At 51.7% G+C, this 18323-nt stretch overlaps 1 protein-coding gene across 4 annotated transcripts in view; it reads left to right on the top strand.

The window, feature by feature from the left end:
- Positions 1 to 18323, top strand: part of Ptpru (protein tyrosine phosphatase receptor type U) — a 71977-nt gene that overhangs the window by 8586 nt on the left and 45068 nt on the right. For all 4 annotated transcript variants that reach the window (XM_047551217.1, XM_047551206.1, XM_047551197.1 and 1 more), the window contains exons 2-7: positions 5302 to 5433; positions 8365 to 8636; positions 9111 to 9192; positions 9302 to 9417; positions 9721 to 9895; positions 10494 to 10787. In XM_047551217.1, the coding sequence (XP_047407173.1) occupies positions 5302 to 5433; positions 8365 to 8636; positions 9111 to 9192; positions 9302 to 9417; positions 9721 to 9895; positions 10494 to 10787 (1071 nt within the window). The remainder of the gene's footprint in view (positions 1 to 5301; positions 5434 to 8364; positions 8637 to 9110; positions 9193 to 9301; positions 9418 to 9720; positions 9896 to 10493; positions 10788 to 18323) is intronic.

Below are 18323 nucleotides of genomic sequence, written 5' to 3'. Positions count from 1 at the left end.
ATTTCCTACCGAACGGGTTCATACAGGCCCTGTGCCCCCTACTGTGTACTGTGTCTTTATGTGACTGGGCATTTGTTCTGCCCGGGATCTGCGAACTCTCTGCCCACTGTACTTCCACACAGCAAAGCCCTCCACTCAGCTCTTCACCTCTGTTTGGCGTCCAGCCCTGGCCTGTGCCTTCCTCTCATGCTGTCAATATGGCTGCCCTACTGCTAACTCAGGGGCGTGTGCTGCGCATCAGTCAAGGAGATGGAGCGTGGGTCTGGGGCGGGTTCCCCTGCTGCAGCTGGCTTCCTTCCTCGATGGAGAGGGCCAGCTGTTGGCGTTGTTGGGCTCTGTGTTGGCTCCTATGGGTGGTGCCGGGTCAGCTTTCTCTGCCTGTGGCCTGGCTCTGGGTGCTCTCCCTGCTAGCAGTCATGCTGGACTCCGGGTGGTTAGGGCATCTGGCTGCCAACTCTGTCTGTAATTTGTTGTTCTTCAGTTTCAGGGCTCTGGTGGGCAACTTTGGTAGCAGCAAGGTGGGCTTCAGGTCCCTGGTCTAGAATCACGGTCCTCGGATTGGGCAGCTGGTCAAGGTCAGAGTAGCTGGGATCACAGGGTCAATAAGTTTGGCCACTGTTAGCCATCGACATATACGGCGCTTGGAGATGGGAGGCCAAGGCCTGAGAGGCAGTTCCTGAGTTTGGGAAGGGAGGAGGTGGGGCTTAGGCAGGCCTGCCGAGCTCTGCAGTTGGGCTGGAGCGACCTGGGTCGGCTGGGTTGGGTGAGAGCGTCCAGGGCTCCCTGGAAGAGGGATGGTGAAGTGGGCAGTGCTGTGGCGGGGGTTCTGTCTGGGTTCCCCAGGCCAGGGTTAGGGCTGAGCCTGCGGTTGGGTGAGATCCTAGCCTCCGAATTCGCCGTCTGTTGGGAGAAGTTCTATTTCTCCTGGGGACACCCCTGGGAACAGGATGTTCCATTGACAAACCCAAGGGAATGAAAGTCCCATTGCAAACAGGCTGCACGTACTCAGGGTGTTCAGAGAACGCGCGGGCTGCTGCGGGTGCTGCAGGTGCTGCAGGCCCAGAGCGCCATTCCCTGTCTGGAGGGAGACCTTCCAGTCTGGTGCAGGATGCTTGTGGCACTCATGTGCACACTCACATGCACACACGTGAACCACGTGCATAATCCCCCCAGCACACCGTGTACACTCACCCCCCCTTAGACACGTGCTTGCTGCTGAATGTGCTGCTGTACCTTGGCTCATAGGCATAATCCATCCGCGCAACCTCGCACCTCCTGCTGAGGAGACCCTTGCTTTTGGACACCCAGGCCCCGCCGGGCACACTTCTCCCCCAGAGGACCTCTCCTGGACCTCTGGTCATTCTTGTGCACAAGCATATCCACAGGTGCAGTCAGAATGACCGGGTCCACGTTCTCATTGCATAGGTGAGGAAGCTGGGATTCAGAAGGTGCAAGGCATGTGCCCCAGGTTGCAAAGGGATTCGGGGGCATAGTAGGAATGGTATCTGGGTCTCCTGCCTCTGAGTTGATTACTCTGTTCAGCTGTCCTGTCAATCCCACAAGCTGTGTTCACACACCTGTGTGGAAGTGTGAACGTGGAGGTGTGGAGACCTCCCATGCTCCTCCAGGGGTTGCTCTGCCCCTGACATCCCTGGGTCCAGAGCTGAGCCGGATGTGGATAAGCCATCCCCTTGCCTTCCCAAATTGTGACTGACGGTTGCTCAGGCAACCGCCCGCCAGATTGGGGAGATTAGCTGAGGAATGTGGCTGGGCCAGTTTGCACTGAGCTGGGGGAGCCGAGGGGTCCTGGGTTGCTACAGCCCACCCTCTCAGGGATGCCTCTGCAGAGATGGGGTGCCCCAGGAGAGGCCTTTGGTCTTCACCTGTTCCTAGCCTAACTTATACTGTGTACCCAAGGCTCAGACCAAGCTGGGGAGAGGGAGTGTGCATGTGAACGTTCCAGTGTGCAACTGCGTGGGCATGTGTGTGTTTGTGCACTGGGGCTGTGCATCCCTGTGAGTGTGATTGGTGTGTGTGCTGATTGCATCCAGAGGCCCCTCTCCCTGCCACTTCCTGACATCTGACACTGGGACTCCTGGATGGCTTGGTCCTAAGCTCCCTTCTCATCCTGTGTTGCTCTGGAGAAGCCACCTGCCCTACTTGTGGCATATAGGATGTATCACTCCAGGCTCTTCCCTGCTCAAACACCTACTGTGGCTCCCTAAGTCAAAATGAGGTCAAACTGTCACCTTGGCATTTAAGGCCCTCCTTGGTCTGGCTCAATACCCCTCTGGTCTCCTTTCCCATGACTTCAGCTAGCCTGGGCTCCTCTCTGTGGTGGACAGACTGTTTTCTCACTGCTTCCTTTGCTTCTGCTGGCCCTTGTCCCCAGTGTCCTCCCATCCCTCCCCAGGCTCGGCTCCGTGGCCACCTTCGGCAGGAAGCCTCGCCCCCTGCTCCCCTGCCATAGCCTTGACCCTTCTCTGTTTTGTCTCATTCCTCCCTCCCTCAGACTGGGAGAACCCCAAAGCGGGTGGAGTCTCATCCTCTGCCTGTAATAGTGCCACCTGGCAACCATATTGTACTGTCGGGGCGATACTGAATTAACGCACGTGGCCATCAGCATATCAGGGCCTTATTTTGTTTGTGCCTGGTCTCCTTGAATAAAAAGCTGGTTTAAATCTGCTTTTCCACACTCCGTAGCTGTGTGGTCTTGGGTAGCTTGTTCCTGGCGGCCATGGTGGTGATTGGTGCCCCCTCGTGGTGGTGTTGGTGGGCGTCCAAGTCAGGGGGACTCCTGGCCACCATTCTGGCTCTGAACCCAGAGTCGGCTTTGTTTCCCCAGACTGGCAGCCTCCTGCAGGAGTGGGTTCTCTGACAACAGCTGGAAGTCTGCTGTGGGGCTCCTGAGCAGCCCAGGCTGGAGGTGATGGGACTTCCCATCCCTGGTGGTCTGGGGCTCTTCTTGGGGAATCTGGCCTCAGAGATGCTGCTTGCTAAAGGCAGGAGCTGGAACTGGGCCTGGCCCAGAGACCTAGGGCTGGAGACGGCCAAAGTTCAGGGAGAAAGGGTCATTTCTGGCTAAGGGGTCACTTTGCATGGGGTCAGACAGCCTGAGAGGTCACCCTGACTGTGGTCAGTTGCACGGGTCACTAGGGAGAGGTCAGGGGTCTCTCTGTAGTCAACTTGTCTGGAGTTAGTCTGGTGGTCATTTTGGCTAAAGTCACATAGACTGGGGGTACTCTGAATGGGCTTCGGGTGACTGACCAAACATTTGTGGAGAGCCACTCCGACTAAGGTTGGTGTATCTGGGGGTCACCAACTTGGGTCAGATCGTCTGGAGGATCATGTGACTGGAATATGACCCTGGCTGGGTCAGACAGTCTGGGGTTGCTTTGAGCGGAGACCTCAGTCTGTGCCTCAGTCTGAGAAGGTCCTTCAGTCTGGGAGTCCTGGCAGGTCATGTCGTCTGACTCAGCGTGGACAAGAGGAAGCCAAGGAATGGCCCTCCCAGGCCTGCCTCAGGGTCCTGGTGAGATGTCCAGTGGCAGCTGCCTGGTCACTCCTGAAGGAACAGGAAGGGCTTGAGCCCTGGCCAGGGCTCTCCATCCTGGTTTTGCTTTCTGGCAATCCCTCTGCCTCCCGATTGACAGGGACTCCCATGGGAGGCCCAGGTCAGGCTGAAGCCAGCTGTCCCAGATGCAGGGAGCCCTCCCGGCCCGCCCCCTGGCTGTGCTGCACCGTGGGACTTTTTAGAGGGAGAGCTGAGGCCCTCCCAGCGTCGATGGGGTTAAAGCCTCCTGCAGACCATGGGGCCTGGTGCTGACCAGGGCTTTTCAGACAAAGGGGCAAAGAGCCCAGCCAGGGTCCAGCCAGGGTCCAGCCCTGGCGCTTACTTCATCCCATCGGCTTGGTGCCAGCCTCACGTCCACATAGTGTCATTTCACACTCAGATGAGGTACAATAGGAAACTGAGACCCCAACAGTGGCGAGCCCCCTTGTTCCTGGCCCTGCCCATGTGTTTTCACCTGTCGCTTCATGTGACCTGCTCAACCACATGGAGCAGCCACGGCTACAGACGAAGCCTGGAGTCTCCCAAAAGTGAAGTCACTTGCTGTCTGCCCAGCATGTGCCACTCACTCCCCAGTGACTGCTTGCCACCCCCAACCCTGTCTGGTTGAACTGGGGAGCAGCTCAGGTTTGCCCCGGCTCATATTTCTGGTGGGAAGCATCTTTTTTGGCACCTGGCGGACATGGATTCAAATCCTGCCTCTGTCCCTCATGTAGATACAAGTGCCACATAGTCAGAGCTGCTGTTTATTCCCTGAGTGCTTCCGTGCACTAAGTGGATCCCCATGAGGAATTCTCAGTGACTCTACCTGTGGATGGGGAAACTGAGGCTCAGAAGGAGAAGCAACTTGCCCAGGGTCACCACAGTTGGCCGATGGCAGAGTCAAGAGTCAATCCCAAGTATGTCTGATGCCACAGCCCGCCACTGATCTACCCTGTTGTGCTGTGGACAAATGATTTCACCCCTGGGAGCCGCGGTCTCCTCATCTGTCAGATGGGGAAGTCCCAGTGGCCGGCAGGCATCCAGGGCCCAGCAAGTGGAGACTTAAGTCAGTTGATCTTGGGCGATGACTAAATAAATTCCCTTGAGGTCTCTTAGTAGGAATAATCGTGGTACTGACTAAGTTGAGGCCTGAGTGACACTCTGCTTGGTGCTTAGTATCATGCAGGGTTTGTCAAAAGGGTGAAATGATTGGTAGCGACGGTTGTCATTGTTAGAGAGATACTGTTGGGTTGCTCAGGACTTCACGGTCCTGCCCAGCCCGTGGCCCGCTGTGCCTGGCACAGTGAAGATGGAGGGATGCTGAGGAGGAGTCAGGGGAGCTTGGATCAAACCCCATCTCTGCCACCAGCTAGCTGTGTGACCCTGAGAAATTCCCTCAGTTTTTTGGGGCCTCAGTTTCTTCATCAGTAAAATGGGGATACTTCTAATCCTGGTCTGATCACGCGGGTTCTTGTGAGATTCCAATGACATGACAATAATGACAACTGGTCCTTGTTAAGGAGGGTCTTTGGTGGGTGGTTGAGCAGTGGGGAGGTCCTGGGAGGTCCTTGGGGGAAGGTCAGTGGGTGGGGTCTTGCTGTTGGGAAGGGACTGTGAGGGGAGGTCCTGGGGTTGGGGAAGGAGCAGTGAAGAGGGAGGGGACAGTGGGGGAACCTGGCGAGTGACCCAGGAGCCCTCCTGGCCTGCAACCCTGCCCTAGCCTGGGCTAAGGGGCTCTGTCCTCACAGCTGGCTGCACCTTCGAGGAGGCGAGTGACCCAGAAGTGCCCTGCGAGTACAGCCAGGCCCAGTATGACGACTTCCAGTGGGAGCAAGTGCGGATCCACCCTGGCACGCGGGCCCCTGCGGACTTGCCCCACGGTGAGCCTACCCTCCTTCACCCTTCCCCTTTGGTCTCCTTCCAGGGACAGTTCTGCCCACCTGCTGTGGGACCTTGGGCATATGACTAACCTCTCTGGCCTCATCTGTTTCAGCATCTGTAGGGACATGCGTGATACTGAGGGTAGAGCTCTCTGGATGCCGCCTGCTTGTGCTTGTCAGGTGGTTTCATTTGTGAGTGGGTGCAGGTTTAGGTAATCGAAGCCCTTATTGCTGTAAGTTAAAACCCACTTCTTGTTACTCCCCTTGCGACTTAGCTCGGGGTCCACCCCACTCCCACCAGGTCTTTGTCACTTCTCCCCGAGCACCTCTGAGTCCTGGTCTCCAAGGACGTGAAGATGCTGACAGAGCAGTGACATTGTGGTGGATATCCCCCGCCTCTTCTTCCTGGAAGTCCCAGACCTTCCCGACTCCTGCTTTGCTCTGGCTACTTCAGGATTCGGCACTCTGGGTCTCCTGAGCACTGGACAGGGAGTCAGAGACTATTTACATGGATTCTGATACTGGCCACCTGCTCAGATGATGGACCCTGAATACTCATTCTAGAGTCCTGAAGACGTGGGGTCAGATCCTAGCTCCAGCGGGGTGCCTTGGCACACGCCTGGAATCCCAGGGGCTCGGGAGCCTGAGGCAGGAGGATCACGAGTTCAAAGCCAGCCTCAGCAAAAGTGAGGTGCTAAGTAACTCAGTGAGACCCTGTCTCTAGAATACAAAATAGGGCTGAGGTGTGGCTCAGTGGTTCAGCGTCCCGGGATTCTCTTCCCAGTACAAAAAAAAAAAATCCTAACTCCATCATTTTACTAGCTCTGTGACTCTGGGCAAGTCACTTAACTTCTCTGAGTCCCCACTGTCCTAACTGTAAAGTGGGGAGAGCAGCAACCCATTTCAAGGGCTATGAGGTGATGCCTACGAAGTGCAGAGCGCAGAGGTAGTGTGTGGGAGCTCAGTTGTTTAGGTGCTATTTTTGAGGGTATTTGGGAGGGCTGGTCACTGTAATTGTCCTCACTGGGCACAGAATCAACTGAGAATTAAGAGAAAGATAAGACAGATGGACATTAATCAACTTTATTTATTACTGATAAGACCTGGGTCATGGGCCACAGATAATGTGAGCAAATGGACTTTCTGAGTGCACCCCAGAATTGGACAGCCTTTGCCCTATCACAGTAGTGGCACAGGGTCCTTCCTGCTTAGTCCACTGCATGGCTGAGATGGCATCTGCTGTCCAGGGTTGGGAGGAGGGCAGTAGAAGTTCTCATGGTGGGATCAGGATTTGAAGCCAGTCAGAGGGAGGCCCCTAATGGCCTGGCAGCCACATCTTTGTCCCTTGCTGCTCACCCTGCCTCCCACTTCTGTGCATTTGCTCTGCTGTCCCCAGCGTGGGGCATGCGTCTGCCTCTGCAGGGCTCTTAGCTCCTTCTTAACCTCTGAGTCAGAGGATTTCGCAGTCTCATTGGTCTGAGAACCATCTGGGAAGGTACCTGCCATGGCGAGGACCCTGTGCCGGCCTCTCCAGATCCCCAGACCCACCCTGGCCTGATGCATGGTTGGCATTCAGGTGCCGGGGGCTGATTTGAATCCAGCTCTTCCCGTTCTGTGGCCTCTGCCCCCTCCCCTCCCTCTGTCCTGCTCTCCCTCCCTCAAGTGGAGACACACCTTGAGAAAGGGGGACGGAGGCTTAGTACTTAGTGCGACCTTTTGCTAGCTCTGGAGGTGGTGGTGAGCAAAGTGTTCAGGCGCTACCCTCCTGGGCTCACGGTGCAGGGAAGGCTGGGGTGGAGGAGAAGGAAGGAGGGAGATCCATACTCCCAGGAGAAGCAGAAGGAAGAGTGACGGGAACAAAGGGAATAAATGAAAGAGCGGGGGAGGGATGCAGAGGAAGCAGAAGAGGCAAGAGCAGCATCCGATTAGAAGGCAGGGCTGCTCAGAAGGCGGAGAGAGAGGGCGCAGTGGGGCCAGGATGTGGCCGTCCCCAGGCAGGGATGGGGACCTGGAGTTTTGTTTAATATCCTGCCAGGACTGATCTGGGAGCTGCCTCCACAGGGCTCCTGGCTCGCAGAGATGAATGAGATCTCCTCCAGCAGAGTCCCTGGGGAACCTCCTGGAGCGGGAATCTGTGCTTGTGTTGGCCTGCGGCCAAGCCTGGGAGGCGGCGGCTCTGAGCTGCTGTCTGCCTCCCCTTGGCATCTTCTGGGCCCTCTCCCCTCTCCAGCCGGGCCCCCAGGACTACCCCTCTAGCACACAGTCTGGATCTTCAGGGAAGGGGCAGGGCTACCTTTTTCCAGGTTGGAAATCAAGAGAGTATGTGTCCCAGGAATCTAGATTGGGGTGGGGATTGGAAGCGAAGTTAATCTTTTCATTCAATCTCTGTCCCACATATTCATTCAGCTCGGGTTCAGAGCCTGTGCAGGGACATAGCAGGGCTCACAGGCTGGTGGGAAGAGACACATTTTATGAATGATCCAGGGCCAGGAGGGAAACGTGCTGTGGAATGTGGAGGCAGGGCTTTGGAAGCTGTGGCCTCAGAAGATCTGCCATGTGCCGGGCTCTTGACTTGCTGGATAGATGATCCAGTCCCTGCCTCCAAGGATGGCACGGAGCATGGGCAAGCTGTGTCTCGGGCAGGGCATGGATTTGGACTGTGACCGGCAGATGGTGAGGAGCTGCTGTACTAGGTTTTGACAAGGCCATATTTGTGTGCTTTCTGCTGCTCCAACCCTCTCCTTTGGAAACATGCTGGAAACAGAAGGGACCTACCCTGTTAGTCAGAACTGGGACCAGAACGCAGCACCCTGAACTCCCAGTGTGTCCCAATGCCTGGAGTCCTTGGTTTCTGCCTCTTTGCAGTACCACCTGATCCTGGCCCTTCCCTAAGGGTTCCTTGGTTCCTACTTTTCCCTTCTCTCTCTCCAGGCGCCTACTTGATGGTCAATGCTTCCCAGCATGCCCCCGGCCAGCGGGCCCATGTCATCTTCCAGAGCCTAAGTGAGAATGACACCCACTGCGTGCAGTTCAGCTACTTCCTGTACAGCCGGGATGGGCACAGTCCTGGCACCCTGGGCGTCTATGTGCGTGTTAATGGGGGCCCCCTGGGCAGTGCTGTCTGGAATATGACTGGATCCCATGGCCGCCAGTGGCACCAGGCTGAGCTGGCTGTCAGCACCTTCTGGCCCAATGAATATCAGGTGGGCTGGGTTGAGACTGGTCAGCCTGTGCCTGGGGCTGAGGGCAGAGGGATGCCACCTTGTATCAGAACAGGGGGAATTAGTCTGTTCAGCATCAGGGGTCAGTCTGTGGTCAGGGTGGGGTTGGTTTGGGGTGAGTCTAGTTTCAGCATCAGAAGTCCTTGTTAATAGGAGTAGCCTGTGGCAGGGGTCAAGGGTGAATTGGAACAGTGCCAGCCTAGAAACCCTGTCTAGCTGGGGAGACTTTCCCTGCTTTAAGGTAATTAAAGGATTAAGAGAGAACCTCTGGCCTTGACCTTGTTCTCTCTGTGGTGACACCACACTCCTGAACCAGCTGGCATGGTAGGGAGGGTCAGAGTGAGCTGGGCTAACCTCTGCTGGTTGAGGAGGGTGGGGCTGGGGCCCAGCTGAAGGGGGTTCTGAAGGCAGGGATGGAGGGATGTCAGTATGACAAGGCCCCTCCTCCTCCTCCAGGTGCTGTTTGAGGCCCTCATCTCCCCAGACCGCAGGGGCTACATGGGCCTAGATGACATCCTGCTTCTCAGCTACCCCTGTGGTGAGTCCCAGGACACTGGGGGGGGTGGGTGGGTGCAGGGGTGAGGGGTGTGATAGTGTGGCTCTGAGTCATGGCATAGGCCCAGCTTACCTCGGCTCTGTTCCCACAGCGAAAGCCCCGCACTTCTCCCGCCTGGGCGATGTGGAGGTCAACGCCGGCCAGAACGCATCTTTCCAGTGCATGGCGGCAGGTCGGGCTGCCGAGGCGGAGCGCTTTCTTCTCCAGGTGAGGGAGGTCTCAGACCTTGGCCAAGTGTGTGGTGGGGTGCGAGTAGCTTATTCTAGTCCCAGGTTTCTATTCTTGGCCCCCCCACCCCCCCGAGAACTTCTCGCTCCAGCACCCATGCCCATTGTCTCCCCCGACAGGGTCCCCTTTGTCCTCTTGGGTGCCCCGTCACTCCAGGGAAGAGTGAGACTGCTGTGTAGCAGGGATGGGGTAGATGACCTCCTACCCTCACCGAGGTCTGAGCGAGGTCCAGATCCCTCTCTCCCTGGCTCCCTTGACCCTGCCACTACTTTTCCCCTGCAGCGGCAGAGTGGGGCGCTGGTGCCCGCGGCCGGTGTGCGGCACATCAGCCACCGGCGCTTTCTGGCCACTTTCCCGCTGGCCACGGTCAGCCGTGCTGAGCAGGACCTGTACCGCTGCGTGTCCCAGGCCCCGCGCGGCGCTGGTGTTTCTAACTTTGCGGAGCTCATCGTCAAGGGTCAGTGAGGGCTACCCAGGAGGCCTGGGGGTCGACTGGAGGTGGGGCGTGGCCCTGGTGGGCGGAGTCGGACAGGGCGTGGCCTGAGAAGGGGTAGGGCCAGCGCCTGGGCGGGGTGTGAGCTGAGCCCATAGGCCTGCTGAAGGGACAGAGGGGTCAGGGTCTGGGTGTCTGAGGTCTGATCAGGCCGGCAGGGCCCGTTCTGGGGCATGGCCTGGTCGAGAGGCTGGGTCTGAGCGGCAGGCAGGGCAGCAGGGTCCCGGTCCAGGAGAGGGCTGGTGAGGAGGTGTCTGGCAGTGCCTCCTGTTGACCAGCGCTGGAGCGCCGTCAGCCATAGGAGTCAGGACTTGGGGATTCAGAGGGGAGTGAGGGGATGCATGTGGGCTGAGGGGTGAGGGCGGGGTCAGCCTTTGGAACCAGGGCCCCTTAGGGCTTGGGGATTTACTGGGGGTCAGAGAAACGGTCTGGACCAAGACTTGGTAGCAGCAAGAGGTGTCTGGGAGGGCAGGTGGCGCCTTGGGGATGTGGGTGTGGTGGAATGCAAACTTGGGAACCTGGGTCTGACAACAGCATTGGTTGGCTCCCCACCCCTTTGCAGAGCCCCCCACTCCTATCGCGCCCCCGCAGCTGCTGCGTGCGGGCCCCACCTATCTTATCATCCAGCTCAACACCAACTCCATCATTGGCGATGGGCCGATTGTGCGCAAGGAGATTGAGTACCGCATGGCGCGTGGCCCGTGGGCCGAGGTGCATGCAGTCAGCCTGCAGACTTACAAGCTGTGGCACCTGGACCCCGACACGGAGTACGAGATCAGTGTGCTGCTCACGCGCCCGGGAGACGGTGGCACCGGTCGCCCTGGGCCCCCGCTGCTCAGCCGGACCAAGTGTGCAGGTGGGTGCAGCTGCCATCTCCTGCCCCAGTCCCTCTTCTGGACATGGGGCAGGGCAGTGCAGGGCAGAAGGGCACATTCCCAGAGGTAGTATGGCCTGGATCTGTGTTCTAAAACTTAGTAAGATGTCATGATTTTTTCTTAACTTTTTTTTTTTTTTTTTTTTTTTTTTGATACCAGGGATTAATCCCAGGGGCACTTAACCTCAGAGCCACATCCCCAGCCCTTTTTTATATTTTAGTGGAGACTGGGTCTCACTGAGTTGCTCAGGGCCTTGCTGAGTTGCTGAGGCTAGATTTGAACTCATGATCCTCCTACCTCAGCCTTAAGAATAGCTGGAATTATAGGCATTGCAGCCACTACACCCAGTTTCTTAACTTATTTTGGTTAAGATGATAGCTTTTACTTTACTCGGTGTCAACCTCTTAAACGTGTATATACACACACATGCGTGATTTAAAACTTACCACAACACCATGTTGTCATATCCATTTTACAGATGAGGTGACTGAGGTACAGAGATGTAAAGTGACTCAAGAACACAGCTAGTAAGAGGCGAGATGGGATTGGAACTCTTGACTGGCTGGCTTCAGAATCCATTTTCTTAGTTTTACTTTATATCATCTAGATAAAATAATGACTAATAAAAGTGTGTGATGAATTCTAGCTGGATTCTCTTGGCTGGGCTTTGAGCCTGAAGTCTTCTCTTCCTTGTTAAAAAGGGTGAAGTAGTAACCTTGGATCCATGGTATGTCTGTGCCAGAGGAGACTCTTTAATTAGAAGAGAAATTGAGAGCAGTGTTTTTGTGATTTCAGTATGTTGTATTTATGGAATTTTCATTGAGATGAGTGTAGAGTCACATGTGATTGTAAAAATAAATACAGGGAGAATCCCTGTACACTGTTACCCTGTTTCCTGTAATGGTAACATTTTGCAAAACCGTAGTATAATATTATAACCAAGGTATTGATATTGATACAATGCACAGATCCTCTTCAGACTTGCCAGGTTTCTCTTGTATTTGTATAAATGTGTGTGGATTTAGTTCTGTACAGTTTTTCACATGGAGGTTTGACTATTCATTACTGAAGTCAAAGTGCTGAACAATTCAGTCACCTGGAGGACCTTTTGTGTTGATCTTTTATAACCACATTCACCTCTTTCCCTTCACCCTCCAACCCTTGGTAATAACTCATCACATTTTATTTGCCATTCACCTGTTGATGGACACTTGGATTATTTATACATTTTGCTTATTATGAACAGTATTTATATGAATATTCATGTACACATTTTTTATGTAGACATACATTTTCATTTTTTTGGATATATAACATATGTGTCATGTGGTTTAAACTCTGTGTTTAACCTTTGAGGAGATGCTGGACTGTTTTTCAAAGCAGCTGTGCCATTTTATTATCCCCCGCCCCCAGCAGTGGATGGGGTTCTGGCTTCTCTACATCCTTGTTAACACCTTATCTGTCTTCAGATTATATCATCCTAGTAGGGATGAAATGGTATCTTGTTGTGATTTTGATGTGCATTTCCCTGATGACAAATGATACAGACTATTTTTTTATATATTTATTGATCATTTATATATCTTTTTTGTAGAAATGTCTATTCAAATTCTTTACCCATTTTAAGGTGAGTTTTTTTTTATTATTGTGTTATAAGAGTTCTTTATATTCTGGATACTAGGTTCTCATTGGATATATTTTTACGTGCTTTCTCCCATATGTGACTTTTCTTTTCCTTTCTTGATGATGTCCTTTGAAGCACAAAGGGTTTCCATTTTGATGAAGCCCAACTCATCTAATTTTTCTTTGTTGCTTGTGCTTTTGATAACATTGCCTAATTGAAACCATGAGGATTCACTTCTACCTTTCTTTCCTAGAATTTTATAGTTTTAACTCTTTACATGTAGGTTCTTGATCCAATTTGAGTTAATTTTTATATGTGGTGTGAGGTAGGGATCCACCTTCCTTTTTTGGTGTGTGGATATCCAGTTATCCCATTACTGTTTATTGAGAAGACTGTTCTTTCTCTACTGAACTATCTTGGTACTGTCATTGCCCCCCTGTTTTAACTCAGTATAATTCCCTGGAGATTCATCCAGCTTGTGCATATCAATATTTCATTCCTTTTTGTTGCTGAGTAGTGTTACATGGCATGGACATGCCAGTTTGTTTAACCATTCACCTGTTGAAGGACATCTGGACTAGTTCCAGTTTTGGGCTGTTTGCAAATAAAGGCTGTGAATATCCATGTACAGGTTTTTGCACGAACAGTTTTCATTTTTCTGGGATAAATGACCAAGAGTACAATTGATGAATCATGTGGTTATTACAGGTTTAGTTTTATCAGACACTGCCAGAGGGGCTGTATTGTATTATATTCTCACCAAAATGTGTGAGTGATCTGGTTTTCTGTGTCCTTGTCAGCATTGGGTGTTGTCACTCTTTTTTATTTTAGATATTCCGAGAGGTATGTAGGTGAGTTTCCATTGTGGTCTTCATTTGTATTTCTTTAATGCCTAGTGATGCTGATCATCTATTCACATGGGATTTGCCATCTGTGTGTCTTCTTCAGTGAATTGTCAATTCATGCCTTTGCCGATTTTCTAATAGAATTCTGCTTCTCCTTCCCATCTTCCTCCTTCTCCTCTCTTCCCCCCTCCTTCCCTTCTCCTTCCTCTTTCTTCTTCCTGTTGAGTTTTTAAAAAAAATATTTTGTATTTTTTTTTTTTTTTTAGTTGTAGGTGGACACAGTACGTTTATTTTATTTTTATGTGGTGCTGAGGATCGAACCCAGGGCCTCACATATGCTAGGCAAGCCCTCTACCACTGAGCCACAACCCCAGCCCATCTTGTTGAGTTTTGAGAGTTCTTTATGCATTCTAGATACCAGTCCTTTAATGGATGTACAGTTTGCATATATTTTTTCTCAGTGTGTATCTTAGTCTTTTCATCTTTTCCATAGAAAAGATCTTTCATAGAGAGACCATTTTTAATTTTGAGACCTCCCACTTTTTTTTCTTTTTCTTTTTCCCAGTAGCAAGGATTGAACACAGGGACACTTAACCACTGAGCCACATCCCCAGTCCTTTTTATTTTTTATTTTGAGACAGGGTCTTACTAAGTTGCTTAGGGACTTGCTGAGTTGCTGAGGCTGACTTCGAACTTGTGATCCTTCTGCCTCAGCTCCTGAGCCACTGAGATTACTGGTGTGTCCCACCCTGCCTGGCTATAACTGATGAGGCCCTTTTTTTAAAAAATCAAATTTCCCTTATATAAATTGCACTTTTGGTGTCAAGTCTAAGAACTCTTTGCCTAGCTTTAATTCACAAAGATTTTCTCCAGTTTTTTTTTCTAAAAGTTATGTTTTACATTTAAATCCATGATCTGTTTTGGATAGTGTGAGGTTAGGGTCAAGATTTACTTATTTTGTGCAATTGATGTTTTAAGTGTTTTTATGAAGCCTGTCTGTGAGCCATCTAAAGTCCAATTTAGTGCTAGACTTAGGGAGACCCTTGAGTGGGGATGGATCAGTGTCCCAGTGGGAATATCTTCTAGCTGAGGGGCTAGACCAGGTTATTTAAACCTCAGAGCATCAGAAACAATAGCACTGTTGCTCTGAGAACAGAAACAATAATCTTTACCATGTAGGGCTAAAGATTCATGTAACAAATGTTTATTGAGCACCTATTGTGCACTAGGTACTGTTGCTAGGAGTATTTGACTGTGAGACAGGCAAGGGCCACCAGGATATGAGTTCTTCATGAAACTGCTAGGATCTTACATTCAGGCAGGAAGAGACAGATGATAAATAAGTAAACAAGTGGAATATATAGTTTGTCAGATGGTGATAAGTGCTGTGAAGAAGAATAAATCAAGGAGGGGAATGGGGTGTGTGGGTTGGAGAGTTTTATTTTAAAAAGGCTCAACGGACTGTCTTTCTGAGAAGGTGACATTTGAGCAGAGATATGAAGGAGGTGAGGGACTGGGGGCGCGGATTATTGGGGGAAGGAACATTCTGGGCTGATCAACCAGTGAGTTCAAAGGCCTGGAGGCTGGAGCATCAAGGAGACCCATGTGAATGGATTCGTGACCAAGGGGAGGTGGCAGGAGAGGACCTCAGGGTGGAGCTGGGGATGTGGGACTCAGGCAAGTGAGGTAGGCAGCTACAGCAGGGCTTGGAGAGCAGGAAGGAACACATCTGCTTGTATTAGAAGGGCCACTGTGGCCCTTTTGTGGCCAGTGGACTGTCAGAGGTCAAGGGTACCAGAGGGGAGATCGGGGAAGCGGTTACTGCAACCACCCAGCTGGGAGATGGTGGTGGTGGTGTCGGCAGGGGTGAAAAGTGGTCAGGTTCTGGTTTGCTTTGAAGGTAGACCTAACAACTTGCTGATGGATCGGATGTGGGATGAGGGAGAGGGAAATGGAGAGAAGTCCAGGATATTTCCAAGGTGTTTTGCTTGAACAGCAGGAGGGATGGAGTTGTCATTTACAGCAAAGAAGCGGACTGCGGCAGGAGAGGGTTTGACGGGGTGTCATAGATCAGGAGCTCTGTGTTGGAAATGTTGACTTTGAGAAGCTATTAGATGTTCCAGTGGAGATATCCATCAGGCAGGTAGATATACGAGTGCGGAGTGCAGGGGAGAGTTCAGGCTGCAGCTATAAATCTGAGGGTTGTCAGTGTAGAGATGGTGCAGATGGGATTTAAAGCCGCGAGGCTAGATGAGCTCTTTCACACTGGTGGTTCTCAACAGGGGTGACTGTCGCCTAGGAGACACTTGGCAGTGTTTGGGGACACGTTGGTTGTCTTGACTGGGTGGTAGCAGTAGGTACTACTGGCATTTAAAGGATAAGAGGGCAGGGAACTGCTGAGTATTCCATGAGGCCCAGAGAGCCCTTGACACCAAGGAACTATCTAGACAAAATGTCAACAGTGCCCAAGTTGAAAACCCCTGGTTTAGTCCTTAGATTTTTTTTTTAGGGAATCAGTGTACATGGAAGAGAAAATAGCTCTGAAACCCAAGCCTTGAGGTCCTTTAGTGTTTTGGGTTAGATGTGGGCATTGGCAAGTACATGCATTAAGTGCATGTGAAATACAGTGTCCAAAGACAACAAGCACTCAGCACATGACAGTTGTCGCCATTATGATATTCTTAACTTTACAAAAGCAGTTCTGGTCTGTCTGCCACTTGGAATCAAAGAAATTGAGCTTGAGGGCTCTCCCTCAAGCACTTGAAGGCACTCGACCAAGATCCTATGGTGGATCAAGAACCTGGGGTTCATGGCGGTGACCTTTGGTCATTCCCATTTTACAGATGAATACACTGAGATTTAGAGATTTAGTGCCTTGCTTCAATCTGTACAGTGTGTCCTCTGCCGAGTCAGAGCCAGACTTTGAGTCTCTTCATTTCCAATCTGGTGTTTTTTTAAACAGAGATAGTAGCAGCAACAGCTGTGGCCACTGCCACATGGACTGGGTGCCCACTTGGTGGCAGGCACTTCTGCACACTTCACTTAGGCGACTGGTTGGGAGCTGGGACAGGGACGGGCCAAGCAGATGTGACGCGGGTGCCATGCCCCGCCCCTCTTAATCACACGCTCCTCTTTGTTGACGCCACGGTGCCTTGGGCAGCTGTATTGTCATCTCCTCTGTCCCCACAACTCCCCTCCCACGACATTATTTGCTGTAAAAACAATAATACAGACTCAATAAAAGGCTTTTTTTTTTTTTTTTTTTAAATTCCACTCCGAATCTCACCATCTTAGCCCAACAGCTGTTTTAATTTTTCTGTCTTGTTCAAATCTCTGCCCGTAGATCTGCAGTGCACATTTTTACATGCTTGTCATTGGGATGTGGAAAGCGTTCGGTATTCTGCTTCATTTACTTGTGCAGTCCCATGAGCTGTGCTGTTTGTAATTATGTTTATTGCCTGTGGAAGACTGTCGAGTGGCCCCGGATTGTTGGGCTGTTGGTTTCCAGATCACAGTTATTATAAATAATACATTGAAAAACTCAGTGCTTATAGTTCTGTTTTTTTTTTTTTTAATTTCATCTCTTGACTCATGTTCTTTAGAATAAATAATCAGAAGTGGTTAAAGAAAGGGGTTTGACATAACATTGTTTTGAAAGATGATTTTACTGCTGCTGGTATCTCATGTCAGTGCGGGTGTTTATTTATGAATTACTATAGGCCGGACAATGTGGCTTGTGTCATCTCATGTAACTTTCATATTTGTCCTTCAAAGTCAGGGTTATTATCTCCAGTTTTTTTTTTTTTTTTGGTCCAGGAACTTGATATCAGTGTTCAAAGTGGTTTATAACTTGCCTGAAGTCACAGAGCTAATGAGGGGTAGAGATACATGTGAACTTTGATGGACTATGACCCCAGTCTCTCTTTCACAAGATAAAGTTGAATGTTTCCGAGTTTTTGCCTCCTCCTACACATTACTAAAATCAACACATTTGGGGCTAATTTAACAGATGTTTAACATTACCCATGTCATTTAATGTGCATTCTGACCTCTGATCTTCCAGTGGCCTGCAGCCCTGTGGAATTCAGAGGAATGGGGCTTCGAGGTCCCCAGCTCTGTTTTGTCAGTGCGTTGGCAGCTGAAGAGAGTGTCTGGGTGCCAGATGGTTTTTAGAAACAGACTCATGATCCACACCCTTCAATCAACATTTCAGTCTGTAGTTGACTCATGATTCCAGCCCCCTGGATCTGCCTGGGTGTGATCAGGGTGGAGAGGGAGAGGAGAGAGGAGTAGGCCCTTTTGGAGAGGCCTCCGTCCAGCGCGGTAGGTGCAGGGTGACATAGCCGTTGGAGAATGCCGTGGCCGAGCGTGGCGGCGGCGGGCGTTTCCTTCTCCGGGTCAGAGGTTGCTATCTTGGGCCCTGCACGGTGGTTTTCAGAAGCTTGAGTAGGTTGCCAGTATTTAGGAATCTGGAGATTTCACATAAAAATCTTGGAATTTCTGGTTTCTCTTGAAAACTGGGAGGCCCTGGCCAGCCTGAGCCTGCAGTCCTGCGTGGTGGCAGTACAGACAGATGAGGAGGAGCTGCCTCTCTTGGGTGGGACACCTGGAGTCCCGCTTGCGGTGGCTCCACCCAGCCTGGGTCTCCAGCTTACCTTGAACTTTCCATGCCTTTCTGCAGGAGGGCGAGGAGGCTGTGTGCTCCCACCAGGCCTGAATGGATGGGGGAGAGGGGATGCGGCCGGCATTCCAGGGACTGGGGTAGCGTGGGCAGAGCGGCAGGGAACGAGGCCCACTCTCCCTAGTGCACATAAAGCAAGTGTAGTAACTTGGCCTCCGTGGACTCCCTGGGCAGAGCACCTGGGCCAGCCTGACCATTGCCAGAGTCACAGTAAAGCAGGGCTTAGGAGCAAGACGATAAGTGTACTCCAAATCTGCCTCCTCTATTACCACACTAAAACAGAACTTCCTAAAACCCCAAATCGGGAAATCTCCTGGGACAGCAAGGAGAGAGAAAAACTACATGTGGAAAGTGGGCGAGCAGCCAG

Source organism: Sciurus carolinensis, chromosome 1 (assembly GCF_902686445.1).
Source record: "Sciurus carolinensis chromosome 1, mSciCar1.2, whole genome shotgun sequence".
NCBI lineage: Eukaryota > Metazoa > Chordata > Mammalia > Rodentia > Sciuridae > Sciurus > Sciurus carolinensis.
This window is presented reverse-complemented; position numbering and strand designations above follow the sequence as displayed.